General features: G+C 43.0%; 1 protein-coding gene across 2 annotated transcripts in view; it reads right to left on the bottom strand.

Annotated features, from left to right (window-relative positions):
* Positions 1–20,962, bottom strand: part of GAREM1 (GRB2 associated regulator of MAPK1 subtype 1) — a 186,463-nt gene that overhangs the window by 6,320 nt on the left and 159,181 nt on the right. For both annotated transcript variants that reach the window (XM_036885524.2, XM_036885533.2), the window contains exon 4: positions 8,532–9,704. In XM_036885524.2, the coding sequence (XP_036741419.2) occupies positions 8,532–9,704 (1,173 nt within the window). The remainder of the gene's footprint in view (positions 1–8,531; positions 9,705–20,962) is intronic.

Below are 20,962 nucleotides of genomic sequence, written 5' to 3'. Positions count from 1 at the left end.
GTTCAGATACAGTCTGAGTGAGTGCCTAATGTGCTCAGTGAGCTAGAAATTAGTTGGGAGGAAGAAAGACAAAAATAATTGAGATACAGATCAGCTGTGTCATACTGGGAGGAGAAACAAGGGTGAGCAGGGCACCACAGATGTATTCCAGGTGGCGGGAGAACAAATTCCTAGGAAACCCCCCTGGGAAAGCCTTGAGGAAGAAGGGATTACAAGTGTACAAAAGGTAGAGAGGCACGGAAAAGCCACCAGATGGTGCTTTGGTCCGAGGGCTTGGATGACAAGACAAACACTGGTGCCACTTATCAGACTAACTTGGGAGGAGGAGCAGGTCTGGGAGGCCTGAGGAGTTCAGGGTGGGAAATGCTGAGCTCCAGCCCCACGTTCTACTGCCGGGATCTGACGTCACAGCGGCACTGAGATCTCAGATGAGAAGTGGAGGGCTGAACCCTGGGGGGGTGGGCAGGAGAGGAGAGAAAGGAGAAATGCAAGTGACTCCATTTCACCATGCCGAGCAGAACCACGGCCAAATGGGGTCAGAGCAGCAGAAGAGAGAGGGCTGCAGAACAGCAGGGTAAAGACGGGAGGATGCCAGGAAGTCAGGAAAGGTCTGGAAGATTCATAAGAGCCAGCAGGTCACATAGCAAATGAAGCGCAAGTCAAAAATAAAAAATAAAAAGAAAAGCTTGGAGCAGAAGCCAGATGCCAGTGAGGCAAAGCCGGAACTGGAGGTGCAGGTGGGTCAGCGAGGAGAGGCCACTCGAATTTTCAAGAATGCTCGCTGGAAAGGAAAGGGATGCAATTATTAGAAAGGGATAGTGGATTGAAGGAGGCATGGCTTTTTCCCGTAAGCTTGGAAGAAACTGGAAAACTGTGTTGGGCATGTCCATGCACACAGGTCCCCTGAGGTTGCTGAGTGCACATGGACACCTCTCCACTCGTGTAAGGCCTGGAGGGGAAAACACACACCTCCTGCAGCTCTCTGCCATGCCACACCACCCTGTTTGTGTAAAGCTGGACAAGTAATTAAGGATGGCTCACTATCTAAGAGCTAATGCAAAGATGGAACATACCCAACAGGGTGGGTGACTCTGGAAAGCTCTGTGTTTCTAAGTGAAGGGGGTCAGCAAAGTCAAAACCCACCTCTAATTTTGGTCAAAATCGAATGCATCACAGAATGGGATGCTACTTCAGAAGACTGCCCAGAAAGCTTAGTGGGATTCCTGCCTGCCTAGAAGAAGCATTAACTCCTTCCCTCTCTCCTCTCCCTACAGCTCTAACTCTGCTTAGCTGGCAGGAACTGAACACAGAGAAAAGGAACAACCATTTGTGAAAAACAGAAAACAAGATCTTCTCCCTAAATAATAGCCACATGTGAAAAGTAATGCGTGAGAATTTGTTACATATACAAAGCCCATTATTGCATATGGTGTGAAACAGGACTACATGGAAATGTGCAGAGGACAAAATTCAAACAGTATATACAAACTGGAGCATTTTATACATCACCTATGAACTAATTTCTCCAGTGACATTATCTTTTTCTGACACTTTCTGGGGATTAAAAGAACATAAGAAGCAAAAGACACACCCAGTGAGTTTATGAAATAGTAGCCTAAGTGGGAATGAGGGCTTTTGGTATGATAATACTTTTTATAAAGTCTTCACTCCTTGGAACCCTACTTGGCCTCTATGGAAGACACGTGGCTCCCACAGCCCTTCACCTCCTGGGGCAGAGAGATGCCATGACATGCTCTTGACGCAACTATTTTTTGGGAAGAAAATCAATTTCATAGCAGTGGTTATCTGACTTTCAAATACAAGGCAATGAATTTGCAGACACCTGCTGATGAGGCCACACATGTCCTCATCTACAGTTTAAAATCTACCATCCCATGCATGTGCGACGATCTCCTGTCTTAGAGTCGTACCACTTAGAATCACAGGCAGTCACTAAAGACATTCGGTGCATTAGGCGGGAAGAGGATCATTTTGTTTCTATGATGACAATGATTCAAAAATATATATGCTATAGGTGAGCATTGATTTAAAATTAAAATTGGACTCACCTTTGAGTTTTCTCCTCTAAAGAGCTGACTTCAGGGTGGTGGTGGCAATCCAAAGAAAGGCATTTTGTGAGCATGCTTCCATGACCTTTGTGATTTGGCCCTTGCGGCGTGCCCTCTGCCCTGTACTTTACATTTCTTCCCACACTCCCGCTTCCAGATAACAAAATCATTACAGCCTTAAGAAATCTTATTTATAAAGAGGCTTTTATACGAAGAGTTCATAACCCTGTCACATACCCATCAGGGATATTTCCAGCAGAAATTAAAGTTTTATAATGACAAAACAGCCATAATTGAACCTCTACTTGATTAATGACTCAAGGTCAGATGTCATTTACAGTCAAAATCCTGATTCTCAGATGCATATGTTTTTTCTCCCAGTTTTATGCCCTGGAAAGACCTAGACAGACCTGGGTCTGAAATGGCCTCCAATCTCCAAGCCTTGGGTGCGGGAGGCCAGACGCAGGGCGCGGCAGGCCACTCACTGGAAGGTGAGAGGGGTGAGCAGCTCTGAAAAGAATACTTGTTTAAATTTCAGGGCACTCCCAGGGATTCAGAAGGAAAAGGACATGCCACTGGGGCAGAGAATAAAGACCTTTTCTGAGCAAGGAGTATCACATGTGGGAGACATACTTAAGAAGTATATGATCTTCCTTATAATGTGATTTTGTGGAAATTGTGCCTCAGAGTGATTTTACATGTACTATCCCACAGACTACCATGATTGCTTTATTAATATTCTAATCATGGATACTTTCAATGGACACAGGAGGAAAGAAATATTCTTGGCCTGGAAAGTTTCATTTGAAAACAACCCACATGAAACACAGTAATAATTCAGCTTCTATTTTAGTTAGCAGATGGGAATGTAGGTGTGGCTGCTTACAGAGTACTCCTCAAAAGTTGTAATTAAAATTAATGTTGAATGCCTTAGGGGGCCTCATTAACTACTAGAATCCTGAGTGACCCTTTTTGTATAGCAGTCATTTCAGAAAGCAAATAATCACTTCCAGAGAATCGTTTCAGGACCTAAACTTGAATATTAATGCATCAGGCTTAATGAAGAAAAATCTGTGTCTGATGCATTCTCTGCCATTAACATTTAATATGGGGAAAAACCCAAAGACAACATAAAACAAAAATTCAGAGTAGACTCGATTCTCATAACCACTTCCCACAGTTCATGAGCAAATGCACTTTTATAGCTTTTTCTTAACCTGGGTAGTCTCGTGAAGCCTCTCATCTGTAGGGTGGACACATCCAGGGCTGTAACATCTGGCAGCACTGTGACCTGCCTAGCCATGCCTGAGGGACAGAATTAGTCAAGGCAACATCTCCATTTTACTATTTCTGTACACGTTTGCCTGGGAATTTTAGTTCCCTGACACATGTTCGCATCCTTAGCGCCACATGTGGTTTCTACAGATTCTCTATAGTTCTTTGACCCCCTGCTCCCCAATAAAGGACTGCGTATTACTGGGGTCCACAGGATGTCAGGCATCTCCATTGCTCTTTGGTTTATGATGACTATGAATTTGGCTCCATAGCTAGGTAATGAGAACATAACACCTGGCTTGTCAGGTAGATATTTCAAAAGCAGCTGAAAAGAATATTTTGTATCTGTCAACCCAACAGGTTTTTGTTAATATTTTAGAGACCCAGCAAAATGAATGGCCACATGCATGTTTGGAACATGGGGACAGCTGGCCCCACCTGGATGCCAGGGCTCTGCTGGCCTGGCTGTGGAAGGCGATGTACCTGCCGCTGCCCCTGAACCAGAATCCCCCATATTAAGGTGCAGCTACTATTTATTGACTACTTATCAAATGCCAGGGAAAAGCGCCAAGTAGTTTGTACAATACAATAAAGCGATGAAGAAGTTGTTATCCCCAAGGAACTAACGCAGGGAGGTTAAATATGTTGCCCAAGGTACGAAGCTACAAGTGGTAGAGTGAGGATTCCCATCCACGTGTGCATCTTAGACACGATGCTCCATGCCTCTGACTACCTGGACCACAGTGTCTTGGAGGATCACTTCTCTCCCTGAGGGCGGTTAAATGTTGCTGAGAGGGGAGAAGACTTCCAGATGCCAGTACTCCCCTCCATTTCCTCATCAGCTGTCCAGCCCGTCTGAGGCACAGTCAGACAGTCCAACTCCATTCTGTCCAGTTCAATCAACTTTTTCAAGCACCTACTGGACCAGGTCCAGTTGATCTGGCATTAAGTTCGACTTTGAGCCTTACTTTTCTCAAACTCCAACAAAACAGCAAGATCCTTTTAGGAACTTTATTTATGATGGACTTTTGGCCTTACAACAACGAATATATGTATCAATCCTTTATAACTTTATAAAGATTGTATAATTTAATCCCTACACTCAATTTCTCCTAGACTGTGAGGCATTCTTGTCTATCACAAAGTTTAACAAATAAATCTTCATCAATATTGCAGTAAAGCTTGGTTTAAGCCAGTGGTTCATAACTGAGAGCCCCTTTTATGACTTTCCTTTCTTTAACCTCAAGAATTGCTATAACCAAACAAGGGTGAATGCACTTTTTCTGTTACTGAAGAAGTGGAGGGTTAATAACCTGGATTTTTGGGGTCCCCAGATTGGATAATGTGGCACTGTGACCCTGTAGTTTTGATAATGATTTGTAATTCACTGCATAAACCAAAGCAGTCTTGGAGTCAAACATTCTATTTACAGAATTTCACGCAATAGAAAGCCTTCCCATCATTGCTTTCCAAAATGGCACCTTCCAAAAAGGAAAAAAACAAGCTCTTGAAGACTCACCTGTAGAGTGTATCTGGATAAATATTTTAGCGGTATTAGACAAAACCCAGAAAATTAAGATTATGGATAGAGGCCCACAATGTAGGAAATAGAGGATGTACTTAGAATAAAAGTAGGAATCAATAGGGATAATCTGTGCAGGAGGGGCTGTCAGATCATTCTGATTCAAGGGCTCTGCGCGATTTTACGCAGTAGAGCTGTCAGCATGCCCGGGCCCGCGCGCGCCCTCAGCCTGCGCTCATCTGCAGTGGTTCTCAGGAATACAGGCGGCTGCATCCCTTCCGTGCCCGGAGCCAGGAACTGTGCTTCTCCTTGGGACAGTCCCTTTAGGAAGGGAACAGCCTCTAATAGTCCAGAGAGCTAAGTGGCATAATTGTGTTTAAAAAAACAACAACTGTATTAAACAATCTTTAAAAAGATCCATGAGGACTAGAACATCATTTTAAATAGCCACAGCAAGTGCAGGCATGTCGAGGGGGCGGAAGCGATGACTCCTGCCCCGGACTTTCTGGTTTTCTGCTCTAGGACACGGACAGGAAGTGCTGGCCGCTGCCCCGAGGCGCCCGCGCCGCACCGTGTGGGAGACACAGAAGGCTTCTGCGCTGACGGAGAAAGGGCTCTTCTCACTTCTACAGAAACAAACACGGTCAAAACTTGCTGGAAGGAAAGCAAAATATGCATTGGAACTTAAGATGTGGAGGCAGCAAGTGGAGATTAGAAGAACTGAAAGAAAATGAACAGGCTGCCATACTCTGCAGCAGATAGGCCGCACCTCCAGGTCTTCACGGAACTGCGTCGTGGACTGCGGCCAAACGGGGCCCATCGGCGATCACCTGTGTTACTTCCCTTCCTATGAAAGACACGCGGTCTTGGACTCCGGCCCGCTGCCCCAGCACCTTCTTGCCTGAAGACCCGGTGGGAGTCACCACCTGCCCAGATGCCATCTCAGTTGAAAGTGGCCTCACTTGGAAGCTTATCACTGCCTTTAATTACTGGCCGGATGGCTGCTGGACACGGGGCGCGGCTCTCTCTCAAGACTCCCTCCACTGTAACACCCGAGGAAGGTTTATTCGGTTCCAGGGGGCACTTGAACTGAGGCCCCATTAAAGTTCCCTTTGGAAAATTACAGGCTGAAGCCACATCTAATAATTATGGTGTTCTTTGGACCCCACATACATCCTAAAAATGGAAAATTCATTTCATGGTCACAGAACCAGTTAAAAAATATGGCTTCATTTGAAATGCCTAATTTTTTTGGTATTTTAAGTAAGTTAAATGATTTCAGGTGTTTATAAAATACCTTTACAATTACAGCATTCTATAAACACTGGACATGCTGTGCTAAGATTCTCTTATGTCATGAGAAATTATAGCTTAGATTGGAGGCCAAAATATTTTTCTCTGTGAGATTTTCTTTTAGTTTCAAATTTAACTCAAACATTTTTCTTTTAGTACCAAGGTCATGACAGGGCTTTTCATGTTTGTGTTCTTGCTCATCTTTCATGAACTGCAGAAAAAACAAGGGGCACTGGTTTCCTGCCTCTAGACTTCATTCCATAAATGACAGCATGACCATCATGGGCGAGTCAATCAGCTGACAAACCAGTCCTTACTGTGCACCAGGCAGGGCCACAGGTCTACAGGGGCAGCTTGTGTTACAGTCCTACTGAAGTTCAGCGCTTCAAGCTGTGAGTAACTCCAAACACCTAGCTGAATTGAGACATACCTAAAATTGCCTGGAGTATGTGCCAGGAAGAGTATACCCTTACCTTGTACTTGTGTTTTCTGGGAATATCTTGTGACATGAATTAAAGGACCAAGGACTCCGACTCCACCAGACTACTGGGCATGCGGTACGGGGCCTCTGGGCTTTGCCTGAAGGTCCCTGGGAGATCCTGCAAGGAGTTGGGGGAAGCCCATGGGGCAGTCTCTGGGGAGCTTTCATGTCTGGAGCCCCAGGTGGGTCTTTTCTGAGGGAACAGCAGCAGTGACGGCTCCACGCAGACAGCCGGCGTTCAGGGCTGCCATGAGCCCGCTGCTGCCTCTCAGCTGCCACTGCCCTCAGACACCTGTGCGATTTAGTGCCCTCTTCTGCTGGCCCAGCAGAACCTCTGTTCCTCACCTGCCCTGGCCTCCACACCGTTGCTCACACTGCTCTGTCCGGAATGTGCTTCTCACCTCTCTGCTCTTCTAAGTCAAGCACGTTCTCTCGGTTCATTTAAAATGTCATAATCTGCATGCAGACTTTGTATTCATCACCCGGCTAGCAGTTTCCTTCTCCTCTGAATTCCCACATGTTCTCCATGTGTATCTCCATTGCTTACCACATTTTACCACTTCTATTCATCTGGCACTTTCTCTATAAAACCAAAAGGTACTGGAGTCCAGAGTCCAGGTCTTACTGATGCTCATATTTCTGGCATCTCACCCAGTGATTCCACGGTTTTGGAACAGGGTTCTGCATAGTCCCAAGGTCCTGGGGGCGCGGGGGGTTGGGGGAGCTCCTAAGGCCGTGTGGTGGGGGCAGAGAGTGGACAGCGGTACACAGAGACCTCTTCTCTCCAATCTGTGCTTTAGTCAGATGGGTTTTGATTTTAATTCTTCTACTTATTGTGACTCATGAAAGTTTTTTTAAAGGATTCTGCTAGACAGAAAAAACCCACTGCAACAGATCCTGGCAAATAAATGAACAGAATTACCCCCATTACCGCTAGTGCATTCTCCCCTCAGATACAATGAAGCCCAGTGACGTAAGACGAGTAGCAGAGGTTCCAAGCCTGTCAATCCAATAACATAGTCAAAACCAAGGGCCCTTTCTACTGTCCGGTACTGGCTCTTGTACGAAGTTTGACAGACGCCCCTGAAGCTCTGAATCAGTGATGTTTAAGGAGCTAAACAGAACCACCCCAGCACCTGTTCTGCTCTGGCAGGTGTGTGTGTGTGTGTACGCGCGCACACCCACCATGCCCTCATCTCAGTGCTAAACAGAACCACCCCAGCACCTGTTCTGCTCTGGCAGGTGTGTGTGTGTGTGTGTGTGTGTGTGTGTGTGTGTGTGTGTGTGTGTGTGTACGCGCGCACACCCACCATGCCCTCATCTCAGTGTAACTCCTGGGTGGTAGGAAAGTTTGCAGACGATGCAATGTGTCTCATCTCCACCTCTCCTTCAGTCTTCCCCGCACTCTGCTGCTCAGGCTAAGAATCCTGGCACTTTCCTTCATTTCTCTCTCCTTTACCACCCACATCTAGTTTGTCAGTAAATACTGTCAGCACTGCCTCCAAAACACCATCTGAAGCAGTTCATGCCTCCCTGCCATGCACTGCCACCCAGGGCTGTGGCCCAGGGCATCCTCCTCTCCTACCTGCTGCTGTAACGGCCTCTTCTCTAGCCCCTGGCTCCTGGTCTTCCCCCCTTATCATCCCTTTCTCTAGAGAGCAGCCAGAGTCACGTTTAAACTTCTACAGAACGCTCTCAGTTTCTCATCAAACGTAAAGTAAAACTCTTAATTCCTAACTGGTAAAAACAAGGTAGCAAGCATTTTGTATTTCACTCCCAATGAAGCAAATTCTCTCATTCTGATAATCTTCTGTTGGGGAGGAAAGAAAATAAACCAGGGGATGACAGAGCAGAGAGAGGACGCGCACCACCCAGACCAGAAATGACTTACGGCTTCCGACTTGGGAGGCACTGGAGGCGGAGGCAGGGCGGCCTCGGAGGGCTTGCCCGCAGCTGCCAGGGTCCCGGGCACAGGAAGAGGGGAGGTCGCACGTTTGGACCGGGAGGAGCCTCTGAACGGATCGCATCTGCTCTTCTCGCTCAGGGAGCGAGTGAGAAGCTGGTGGCCGGGCTTGCCTTCTTCCAGCCACAGCTCCTCGTAAGGAAGCTCGGGCTTGCCCGGGGTGCCCGCCATCTCCTCGCTCGCCACGGGGAAGAGGTAGTCGCTCCCAGAGCCGGACGGTTCCGGGCAGGGCAGGACCTCGTGGGCACAGAGGGCCCACTCGCCGCCCAGGTCCCGGCAGCCGTGTAGGCTCACCTCGCTGTTGCCGTGGAGGTTGCTGCCGTACACGCAGACTGAGAGGCGGTGGAAGGACTGCGTGAGCTCCTCGCGCGCATGGCTCAGTGCGCTGGGCAGGTGGCTGTGCGCGGCGCGCCGGCCCCTCCGCGGGCTGCGGCAGTCCTCGCTCCAATCCGCCTTCACGTCGCGCACGGCGCGCGAGTACTCGTCGATGTCGAACTGCTCCTGGCAGACGCCCAGCCAGTGGTGCACCAGCAGCTCGGGCCAACCCTCGCCCCTCCCCAGGTGCTCGGGGAGGCTGAGCCTGGGCACCGTGAGGTGCAGCGGGAAGTGCACGGGCAGCACCTTGTTGCTGCGCAGCACGCAGCACACCACCACCGTCTTGGTTTGGATGTTCACGAACTTGTAGCGGTGGCCCTCGCGGATGAAGTGCAGGTCGTAGGGGTTCCGCGGCGGTGGGCTGGGCACCGTCACGTTCACCGGGAGCCTGGTTTTCTCCACGATGCTGCGGATAGTGTGCTCCCCCTCTTGCATCTGCAGCTCCAGCGGGCTCCGGGTGCTGAACCTGCCCTTGCACTGGAATGGGAGGCTGATGCTTTCATTGGTCCTGTGGTTCATGCAAATGAGGCATGGCATTTTGCCTTTTCCCAGCTTGCTGATGGAATTGAGCTTCCCAATCTTTTTGAAGATCGTGTTGAGGCGTGACTTCTCCTTGAAAGTCTTTGCATAAAGGATTTCTGCCTGCCCCATGAGGGTGAGCTCGTCCCCAGTGCACAGGGCGATGTTGTAAACCTCCGTGTCTTCGTTGCATTCCCCGGATGCAACCTGCGAGGGGACAAATCACGTTTCATTGGTTCCTTTAGTCACACAAATACATGACTAGCTATTAAGACACACAAGCACACACACAAGGGAAAATGCTGTCTGGTTTTAATACTAAATTTAGCCACTCCATTTCTATTTATGCGGTTAAAAACAAGATGCTATTAGTTTAGGCTTTTTAAAAAACGTGTTGTTCTGAAGAAAAAAGTAATCTGTTCATAAGTAAAATTTCGGGAAATACAGAGAAAAAATACAGAAAGAAAATAATAGCCACAGCCTAATTCAGATATAGCCACGGTTAGTGATCTGATAAATATCCTTCCCACTTCTCTTCCTATGTGGAGTAGCCTATCAGGAGGATAATTATTTTGGGACATATTTTGGGACAATTATCATATCTTTTTCAGTTATTAAAAAATGTTACTGTGGAAGATTCCATATTTTTAAATATTAAAATTTTACTAAATTTTCTAAAATTGGAATTGGGACAGATTTAAAACTGTTTTATTTCCCCCATTCTTTTATTTTACTAGGCAAACTATTTCACTGGAAGAAATATATTAGAAAAATATGTAAATGAACAAATTCCATGCAATCTTACTACTAAAGATAATCTGTTAACAATTTTATATAAAGAAAACAATGAGATGTATCCATCTACCTCAGACACACACACACACAATTTTGTTGTGAATTTCCCACTATAATTTATTCATTTTCCCTCGTACAAGTAAATACCAGCAATTGTAATAATGACCTAACATTATATATAGATATGCTTTAATTTATTTGACCGATTCCTTATTGTTAAATGAACAGGTTTTCCCAATGTTCAGCATTAATGAATAAATAGTACTACAATGAGCTTTCCCCCACCCCTGATTATTTCCTTGGCCTAAAGACCAGAGGTAGAATTGCCTAGACAGAGGTATGTGTATATTTAAAAGATCTAAATTTATCACCCTTGTGCTTACTCAGTGTTGTCTGTATATTTTTTCCTTTGTGTGAAATTCTCTGTCCCCTGTACCCATGTTGAGTAAGTTTAATGTTCATCAGTATCAAAGGTAAAGCATGCATTCTGCATTTGTTTTTTCATATTCTGATTAGTAGAATAATGAATATTTTTTGGCATTTATCTGGTTACTTAGATCTCTTGCTTTATGGATTGTCTATTTGTGTCCGTCAACCACCTTTCTATTGGGATAGTAATCTTACTGGTCACTTTTTGTGTACTGTGAATATCACTTACATTTTTCAAACTGTGGCTTGAATTTCAGTTTCATAGTTTAAGTACTAATTCTTTTTCCAATATAGCAAATATTCTCAAATTTTTCCTTTGTGATTTCATTCTTTGGTGGCAGGCTTCTACTAGTTGAGATGATACAGATTGGTCTTCCTGAATCAGGGGTGATTTTACCTCCACCTTGGGCCTCTGGGGACATGTGACAATGTTTGGAGACATTTTTGATTGTCCCTGTTGGGAGGACTGTACTTACATCTGGGGAGAGGCCAGGCGTGTTGCTGAATGTGCTATATGCACAAGGACAGCCCCCAGAACACAGAATCATCCAGTCCAAATTTCAAGAGTGCTGAGGTTGAGAAATGCTGATATATAATTCATCAATATTTTCTTCTAGTATTTTGATGGTTTCATTTATTAATATTTAACTTATTTGACTAAAATATTTGGCAGATTATTAAAGGTTGGGATCCAACCTTAGTTTTTAAACAGTTAACAGAGTGTCCAACTTCTTAAATAACCATCTTTCATCACTGATTTGATGTGCTACTTTTATAATATAGCAAATTTATTAAATACTCATTGCATACATATATTTGTATCTATTTGGGAGACATTTTATCCTAATGACCTTTCTGCTTACCTACACTGTTTTAATTTCTATATTTTATCTTACATTTTCAGATCTGATATTAAAAGCCCTCCATCACTTGTGGTTACTCTTACTCAAAAAATATTTGGATGGTAAGGAACAGAAGGAGTGATGTCAAAGGTAAAGTAACAGACTGAGAGAAAATATGTGCAATACACACCACAGGGAAAGACCTGACATCCCTGATATGTAAGCAGCTTTTAAAAAATGGTCAAAAATCCTCCAGAAATAAGCAGAAGTCATGAAAACCCAATTTTCTAAAAAGAAGCACATGGCCTTCAAATCTATGAAAAGATCTTTAACTTGTTTTATAGTAAGAGAAATGTAAATTAAAATTACACTGAGATACCACTTTTTACTTAAACAGTGATAAAAAATGCAAAAGCTTGGCATTGTACCCTGTTGGTGAGGCTGTGGGGAAACAGGCACTCCTGTTTATAGCTGCTGGAAATGCAGCATGATACAAGCCTGGTGGTGGGGCATTTGGCATTACCCAACCACTATGCATGTGTTTATCCCTCCATCCAGCAATCCTACGCCGAGAAATTTTCCCTGAAGTCGTTCCTCTGAAGGTACGAAAATACAACATGTACGGGCTTACCTGTTGTAGCATTATCTGTATTTGCAGAAATTGGAACCAACCTAAATGCCCAAACATGAGCTGAGCTAAGTGAATGATGGTGCACATCACAGTGGTGTGCAAAAAGGAGAATGAGGAGTTCCACGACCTGAGGGGAAATGATGCCTACAATATATTAAGTAAAAAACGAAAAGCAAAGTGCATAAAAGTTTACACAGTATTCTACCTTTTTAAGAAAGGAGGAAAAATTAATATACATATTATATATATAAAAAGGAACACAAGTAAACCAGAAAACAATGAAACTGGTACTTAACTGGAGGTAGGGGAGAGAGGTATCTGGTGGGAGGGAGCGACAGCGCTGGTGTGTACCTGGCTGTGGTGTTCTGACCACTTAGGAGGCATGCCAATGTTCTACAGATTCAAAAACTAAAATCAGGTCAACAGGAACTTAAAAAATCCCTGAAAGCTGGATGCAAACAGTAACAGAAGAATCCAATGTACTTCGAATGAGTAAACTAATCACACTAGGGACAGAGTCACGAAATCATCCTAGTAACTTTACAGCCCTGTCCAACCCATGGTGTCAGTAAGGAAAAAAAGAGCAAGAATTTTTGTATTTTTTCAGTAGACTTGTTTTGCATAGGGATATGGGCCCGGTGACTCTGAAACAGCTTTATGTGAACTGCAGGACTGAACACCTGGGAAAATGTGCTGATCTTTCTGGAGCCAGAGTTTTCACTGTAGAAGAGGGGACAGAAATATGAATTGGGAATTGGGAAAGGCAAGAAAGAACTCTAAGGGGCTGGAATGGAATTGGAGTTATCTACATAAGCTCACAATTTTAGAAAACTACACACATGCATGCACACACACATGTCTTAACTTTGCTCTTTCCAAGGAACTAGAAGCAAAGACTCCCACTATCACTATCATGGCCCAAATCATTCCCCACTAAGAGGGATCAGGGATCCTGGAGAGATGACTGAATCTACAGCTAGGACAGGAAAGGTACGAAGTGAGTTTGGAACATTTTGTTGTGCCAGAAAATAGAGAAGTAAGTGCTCAGGATGATGGGAATGTCGAAAAGGACACAGCAGCCACCTTGAACTGGCCTCTACTGGCCATATCTGGGACCATTTGAGCATCACAATAAAGCCCATAATGAGTTAAAATCTATTAAAACAAGGAATTAAAATCTGTTGAATAAAATAGGAATATCTAAGTCCATACTGTTAACAAAAAGATGAATGAATGAAAAAAATGAATGGGGGAAATGCTGACAAATGTAGAAGACTGGTGGGCTTGGAAAATTATAAATTGGCAACTATTAAAGATTGGTATGTATGAAAATCATCAATGGATGCTAAATTTATAGGACAAGTTTGATTAAAAGTATGCATGGTTTTAAAGTGTTTTTTCTCAGAATGCTTCTTAAGTGAAAGGGGAGGAAAAAGTAACTAGAGTGGAGAGAGTGGACACACCTTGACCAGGGCTCCAATTCATTTTCACCAAAGAGAGGTGTGCCCGCATCAAGACCTCTGGATGCGATGCCCTGAGGGGTTCAGGACCTGCTTATGTGACCACCCACCTGGAGGTGTGTTACTAGAATCTATAGAGTCTAGTCATTAGGAAATACCAGAACAACCCCAATGGAGAACTGTTCTGTTAAATACCTGGTGTGTATTGAAAAAACCTCCCAAAAGACAAGGAAGGGATAAAGAAATGTTTCAGACTAATGTGAAATAAAAAGAAATGAAAAGTAAAAGCATTTTACTGAATGGATTCTGAACTAGAGGAAAAGAGAAACACTATAAAGCACACACACTATTGCAACAGTTGACAAATTTGGAAAATAGACTGCAAGTAAGGGTATTACATCACAGTTAACTTTCCTGCAGGCAATTTGTTTACATAAGAAAATATCCTTATTCTTAGGAAATACACACTGATATGTTAAGGAGTAAAGGGAAAGATTTCATGCAATTCACTGTCAGGTGACTCAGAAAAATATAAATTCATTATTTTATGTACATTTATGGATATGGATGTGTGGGCGTGGGTGGAGAATAATACAATAAATGTGGCAGAATGTTAAAAGCTGGTGAATCTGGCTAAAGTGTTTGTGGAGATCTCATATCATTCTGCAACAATTCTTTAAATTGAAATTATTTGAAAACAAAAAGTATAAAAAAAGCATGATAATAGGAAAATTTTAGATATTTCTGCCTACTTATTTTTCCAGACAAATTTTACAATTATTCTGTCCATGGTCTGCATTGGTAATCTTACTGGAAGTGTAAAAACTGGTGTTCTGGCAAGAAGTGACATCATTATAATAGCATTTCCAAATAGGCACTTAATTCTCATCATTTATTCTCCTTATTAGTATTTAAGCTTGCCTTCATTATCAGTTCCTGAACACTGCTATTCATCCATAGTTTTTCTACATGTTTTTCTGCTGTTCTGTGTGTCCAGTAATCTTATTCTAAGAGCTTTTCCCAGTTGATTCTCTTGGGATTCCTAGTTGATTGTATCAAATCCAATCAATGACAATTTTATCATCATCTTTTTCATTTTCAACCTTTCTACTCCACAGCAGAGTGGTGGTGGTGAGAGGGTTGTCCAGATTTTAATGTGAATATCATCAGTGTTTTAATAACAACTATGAGAAATTTGTTGGTCTGAGATGGATATTCTTTATCATATTAGTAATGTGTCTTTCCAATCCTAGTTTACTTAAAGGTTTTACAAAGAAATAAAGTCATCAAATCCTATTTCTATACCCAATAAGATGGTCATATATTTTTAATTTTGAAGTACTAATTTTTATATTATAATAGATTCCCAAATACTAAAATAATCCTACAGATCTGAAATAACCTCTACGTGATCATGATGTACTTAAAACTATATTGTGCGGTTCTCTTTGACAGTATGTGTCATAAGGTTTATGTATCTTAGTTACATGTGAGATTCATCTACAGTTATGTTATCTTTATCAGGTTTGGTCTCAGGCTCACGTTAAGCCCGAGACTGATTTTTTTCCCTTTATGTTAATAAAAAAGTGGATAAAGTGACTGACCATGCTGACATGCATACTGGGCAGGAATCATTAGCACATGTTTAGAAAACTAGGCAGTAACAATCTTTGTAAATAATTTCTCACCCACTATTTTAGGTCACCTCTATTTAATTTTAACCTTTGGAACAAGTAATCTGTCAATCAACATTAGTGCTATAAGAAAACAAACAACTCTTTTGTCCCTATGGAGGAGTAAATCTCACTATAGGAGGCATTATTAGTATTTAAATGGCAGCAAAATATTGCTTTCATGGTGGTTTGGGCTCCTAAGGTTTAAAGTCCATTTTAGGTGACTCAGGTAAGTGTTACTATTTTTTTAACAAGACCTCAATTTAATTGTGTTTACCTTCAGATTCAGCATTCACCTAGGTTTTTATATTGGAGTAAGTTTAGGAATTTAAATAAATAAAATAGCAGATAAATAAATTTAAACTTTTATTTGGATTAAATTCAGATTTGCAGAAAAGCTACAAAGGTAATAGAAAGTTTCCATACCTCGTTCGCCTACCTTCTCCTGTTAACATTTTATGTAACCATGGCACCTTACCCAAACTAAGAAATTAACACCGATGCAGTGCGATTAACTACAGGTTTTATTTAGATTTTGCTATTTATTTCCAAGTATGTCCTTTTTCCTGTTCCAGGGTCAAGCGAGGGTGCCACACTGCAGCCAGTCTGATCTACGAGCTCCTTGGTCCTTCTGTGTTTTTTATGACCTTGACTGTATTTTGAAGATGCAGATTAGCATTTCTTTTTAAAGCTAAATCAATCATTTATAAGTGACAGTACCTGGTGCCTATGATGACTGACTTTTTTCCCTACAGGACCTATAACTTCAAGATTTCAGTTATTTTATTCTCTTAACTGATTATCAAGGGTTCTTATAAACATTTGTTTGCTATTAAATCTAACTTTTGCTCTATCCCTGACTTTTATTTTCAGCTATCATCTAATTAAGTTTACACCAGAGGCCAGAAAACTACTGCCTACAGTGCAAACCCAGGCTGCCGTCTGACTTTGCAAAGGAAGGTTTAAAGGACACTGCACTGCTCATTCACTCACAAAGGTTACGGCTGTTACCCTCTACAGGGGCTGCAAGAGCGGCTGCGGATCTGCAAACCCTCAGGCAATCACCCTTTGTCCCTTTACAGGAAATGTTTGCCAAACCCTGGTATAGATGGATGGAAAGATAATGGCCTTTGGATTAACTGGTACAATATTATTAACTGTACGAAACGAGTAACTAAATTACAAGCTGAGTTTGAATGCTACCTTTACTCTTAGGTGAACTGAGACCACGTGTTTCACTTTGCTGAGCCTCAGTTTCCTCACTTCTAAAATGAGGACACCACCACCTGCTTCGCAGGCTTAATCGATGTGTGCAAAAAACTTCCCACAATGGCAAGCTCTCAATAAACGGAAGCCATGATTACTACTTTTTTGGCAATAGGAAGTTTGATCCTTGTAATCCTGTTCCTCACTGCCTTTCCCATTGCCCTATTTTCACACTGGTGTTTTCCTTCCACTGCTGCACTCAAGCCCAAACCACCACTGGTAAGCATTATCCTTCCTTTATTAAGACTTGCTCAAGTTTTTATTGAATGTATTATCCCAGAATAAAACTGCATGTCTGAATGGGCCTGAAATATCGCTACAGTTATATCCCAAAGGAAGTGAGCATAATAGAAATGATTCGAAATACGCCATTTTAGGGGAGACTCGCCTCCGCAATGCTGAGACGAATCAGCACACTTCCTTTCCTGGAGCTCTGCACTCCACTCGGCCTTCATCGCCTGGATGAGAGCGGAGACAGGGGTGTCGGAGAGGGTTCTCACGGGATTCGAGAACACGCTCTCTCGGACTCTCCCAGTCGGCGTCCAGCGCACCCACAGCGCCTCTCGAACGGGAAGGCATGCAAGAACGTGTCTGCTTCCAGCTCCTTAAATCAGTACTCGCCATGATTTTTCCTAGTGTATAATACACTTTAATAAACATGCACCTTCCAGAAGGAAGAAGTCACAGGTCCAGCGAGCTCCGCACACCACGGGGAAGAGGACGCCCATGCGGCCTGGGAGACGCGGCCCTGACGGTACGTGCCCAGAGACAGATCAAGATCATCCTTACTAAACGTCAACCTCTGGGCACATCCAACAGTTTTGTCTACATGTGTGTACCTTTCGAAGGAAGTCACTCCTACTCCTGCGCATAAAAGTGCGTAACCCATGCGTGTGCGCTGTGTACTCCCCGCCCCACCCGAGGCGGTGGCCCATGCCGGCGGCGGGCTCTGCAGGAGCCCCGGGGACGAGGGTGCCGACCGGCCTGTGGTCGCTGTGCGGACGGAGGGAGCATCTCATAAACGAATGCTCTTCCTTCGGCAGTTGAGCCAGTCTCCTCTGGTTTCTACAGATGTGATTTATTTGCATCATTTCTTTCCTTAAAAAAATTTTTTTTAATAGCAAAAGAAACAATGTGTTCTAAGTGCTTTGGTATGTGAGCCTGGTTAACATTTCTAGTTTCAATGTTTCCTGAGAGGAAGTAATTCAAAGTGTGTGTTATCTAAACAACTCTAATGGGTCTAATCCAGGAAACTATCAGGGTTTTACTGTTCCGTAGTGCCATTCAGAATTAATACCCCATGGTCAAGCCACATTTTGAAACACTGATGTAAAATTTTACACACACACACACTCTCTCTTTCTCTCTCTCTCCCCCCACATCTGATGGCTCTGACAGCACTCAATCTGTTCTCAAAGACCAGTTGTTCCAAAGATCAAACATGTAACAGAGGTTAAAATTTCAACTCTTCAAAAAAAAAAAAAAAATCAGGACTGATCTGACTGATATGTAGATTAAATAGCAAAATTTGATTCCTGCTAGATCATTTCCCTTATAACTCCCATTTCTGTAATTCGTCTGAGAATATGGCAAAAATGAGAAAGAAGGGCATGAAGACTGAAGACAGATGCCAATCCTGAGGGTCTTTTTTAAGCAGGAAATGGGGTGAGAAAGACAAGCACAACGGCTGTGATTTAATTTGTGATGGCGAAGCACAGGGCTTGCCAACTGGTAGTTTTCCAGAGGAGGTCTCAAAACCTCAGATGACGAAAAAAGCACTTGGCTGTCTTCAGACACTGAAATAATTAACCTCATGACTGTTTCCAATTTATCACTCTGAATGAATCTTGAAAATAAATAACAGCTCACTCATTGTAAGGAGAATATGCAATTTTTAAAAACTGGAAAGTAAAGACAAAAATTGGCTACCTCTAAATTCATTCACTCTTCATTTTTAGCATTTATTCTTACATCTGACAAAATTCAGGTGGCACAGCCATCAGTGGCCTCTGGTCTCTCTGGAAAGTGTCAAGAACAAGGCAGTGAGCTAAAGGCCCTGAGCAGCCAAAAAAATACTGTGACATTGTTGATGCCAGGACTTACATAGAAAAGCCTTTTAAGGATGGTAATGCGGCACAGTTACTCCTAAGAAAAACTCCGTCAGATCTGAGGCAGCAGAATAGAAGTGGAAATGAAAGCTGGAAATAGGCAGATTTCTAACAAACACAAGAGGCAACAAGCAAATTCAAATGACACCAATAAACACCAAAATCTCAGGGTGGTGAGGCCTCTCCATATAAACTCCAGGAGCATATGCATCTCAGGAGAGGGGCTACATCTAAATTTTGTTCAAGTGCTTCTGTTTAAGATGGCAGAAAAGTACAATACATTTTAAGAAACTGAAATGAAATTACAGTCATTTCTGACAGAACTTTGATACAATTCACAAAGCTGGCTACCCAGGATTACCTTTGCCCTATAGGCTCTGGAGAGGAGGCAGAAAATGCCAGAGCGAATGACCCTTATCTGTTTCGAAAAGTTGAAGGAGAAAAACCACCTCTGGTTATAATCTTACAACACGAGGAGGAGATTCTTTTTCTGAATTGTCAAGACAGATACTAGGAAAGGAATTTTAAACCAGGAATCATGGTTATAATTGAACTTCACAACAAAAATGAAACAATACGCAACCCCATGCAACCCTCTGCCTCCGCCCCCTGTTGCATCGCCACAATTTGCATGACTTTGCAGGAGGACCAGAGGATGGTCAAAGTGTGCGGAATAAAGTTTTGAAAGCTTTATTTGCCTTTTAAAAAACAAACATGACTGGAAAGATGGCAGAGAGCAAGGTAACTATGACTGGCGTCCAGCACAAGGAGTGCAAAACTCTCAATTAATGTATTTTCAAAGTCTTGTTTGTAGTTCTGTTAAAATGAGTAAAGAAAGTTAGATGGCTTGTCTGTTAACTTCCTTCTGTATGGCAGTAAGACCCAGTCTAACTAGCTGGCAGAAGGGGAAGGTTTTTACTTCTTTACTGTTTTCAGATAGCTACTTAAGAGAGTAATGTAATTGTATGTTAAGTTAGGGTATGACATGATGTACTTGGCTTGCCTCAAATCTATGAATTGGGGGAAAGAAACCTGCCAATTCCCAGTAAGTTGGAAGCCTTGGAAAAATCCAAAGGTCAGCATCAAGGTGTGCGAATCGTATCCAATTTTAGAACGGCTTGCTTCTCTGTTCAGCGATGCATTTAGCCACTTCAGTGTTAACTTGATGCCACCTAAAGGAACAATCCCAGAGACTAACTCTATTGGTTAATACTGTACAGATTCCGGGTTAATACTTTACAGCAGTATTTTTGAACAGGTTCATTCTGACACAAGCTATCTAATTAGAAACTGTACTGATGCTGATAGAAAACACCAAATTAACTTGGGCCACTTAATTTGTAAAATATGGGCACCATACTCTGATATGAAACAAGATCTAAAAATCCACATGTAGAACATTCAGAAAAGCTGCCTAATCCTGTGTGTCAGACCATAACTGTTTCAGAAATACAACAAAAAAACACCCAGAAGAATTTGGCTAGGTAAGAATTATTGAACACATTTTGGATTTTTAAAGAAAATGAATTAACTGTGCAAGCTACTGTGCCCCTGGGAATGACTGTTCTGATCAGAATCATGAACCTTGTGTCCAATCCTCAAACGGAGCAGAGGGAGCAGAGAGACGACTGGATTCAATCAGGAGAACTGGCTTTGCTGCTGAGTAATTTTGTGGCTTCATGTGAATCTATGAGGTCAGCTAACATCTGTTTATTAGTTTTCCTATTTGTTCAAAGAAGGATAGGATTGGGCGATGTGTAAGAGTCTTTCCAGACCCAAAATTTGATTGAAAAATTCAAAGTCTGTAAACTTCTTAGTTCCGCTGGATTATTGAGAATACTGTTCATTTTACTCTTGGTCCTGTTCCTTAGTATTGAGAAACTAAGCTATCACTGAAGTTCTCTGAATTGTACATGAGCCTTTTCCTATTTATAAAAAGCCAAACCTGGAATCTTTCTCCCCACACCAGAGCAGCTTTGCGTCTGGACACAGACACCCCTGGCAAGGCAGGTGCCAAACCGTGTAGCTGGGAGCCAGTAGGCAGGTGGCAGGACTGTCAGCTCAGCACCCCAGAGCACATGGGAGTTGTGTTTAGGTGGTCTGTGCAGGCAGGACAAGACTCCGCTCCAGGTCAGACTGAAACCTCACAGTCTCTGAGCGGCACCCTCTCCCCAGCTGAGACAGTGCAAACTTATTATTTTGCCCCTGGGGGAATGTATGCTGGGACAGCTGAGAGCGTGGACCTCAGTAGCCAGAATGAG

Source organism: Manis pentadactyla, chromosome 6, assembly GCF_030020395.1.
Source record: "Manis pentadactyla isolate mManPen7 chromosome 6, mManPen7.hap1, whole genome shotgun sequence".
Lineage (NCBI taxonomy): Eukaryota > Metazoa > Chordata > Mammalia > Pholidota > Manidae > Manis > Manis pentadactyla.
This window is presented reverse-complemented; position numbering and strand designations above follow the sequence as displayed.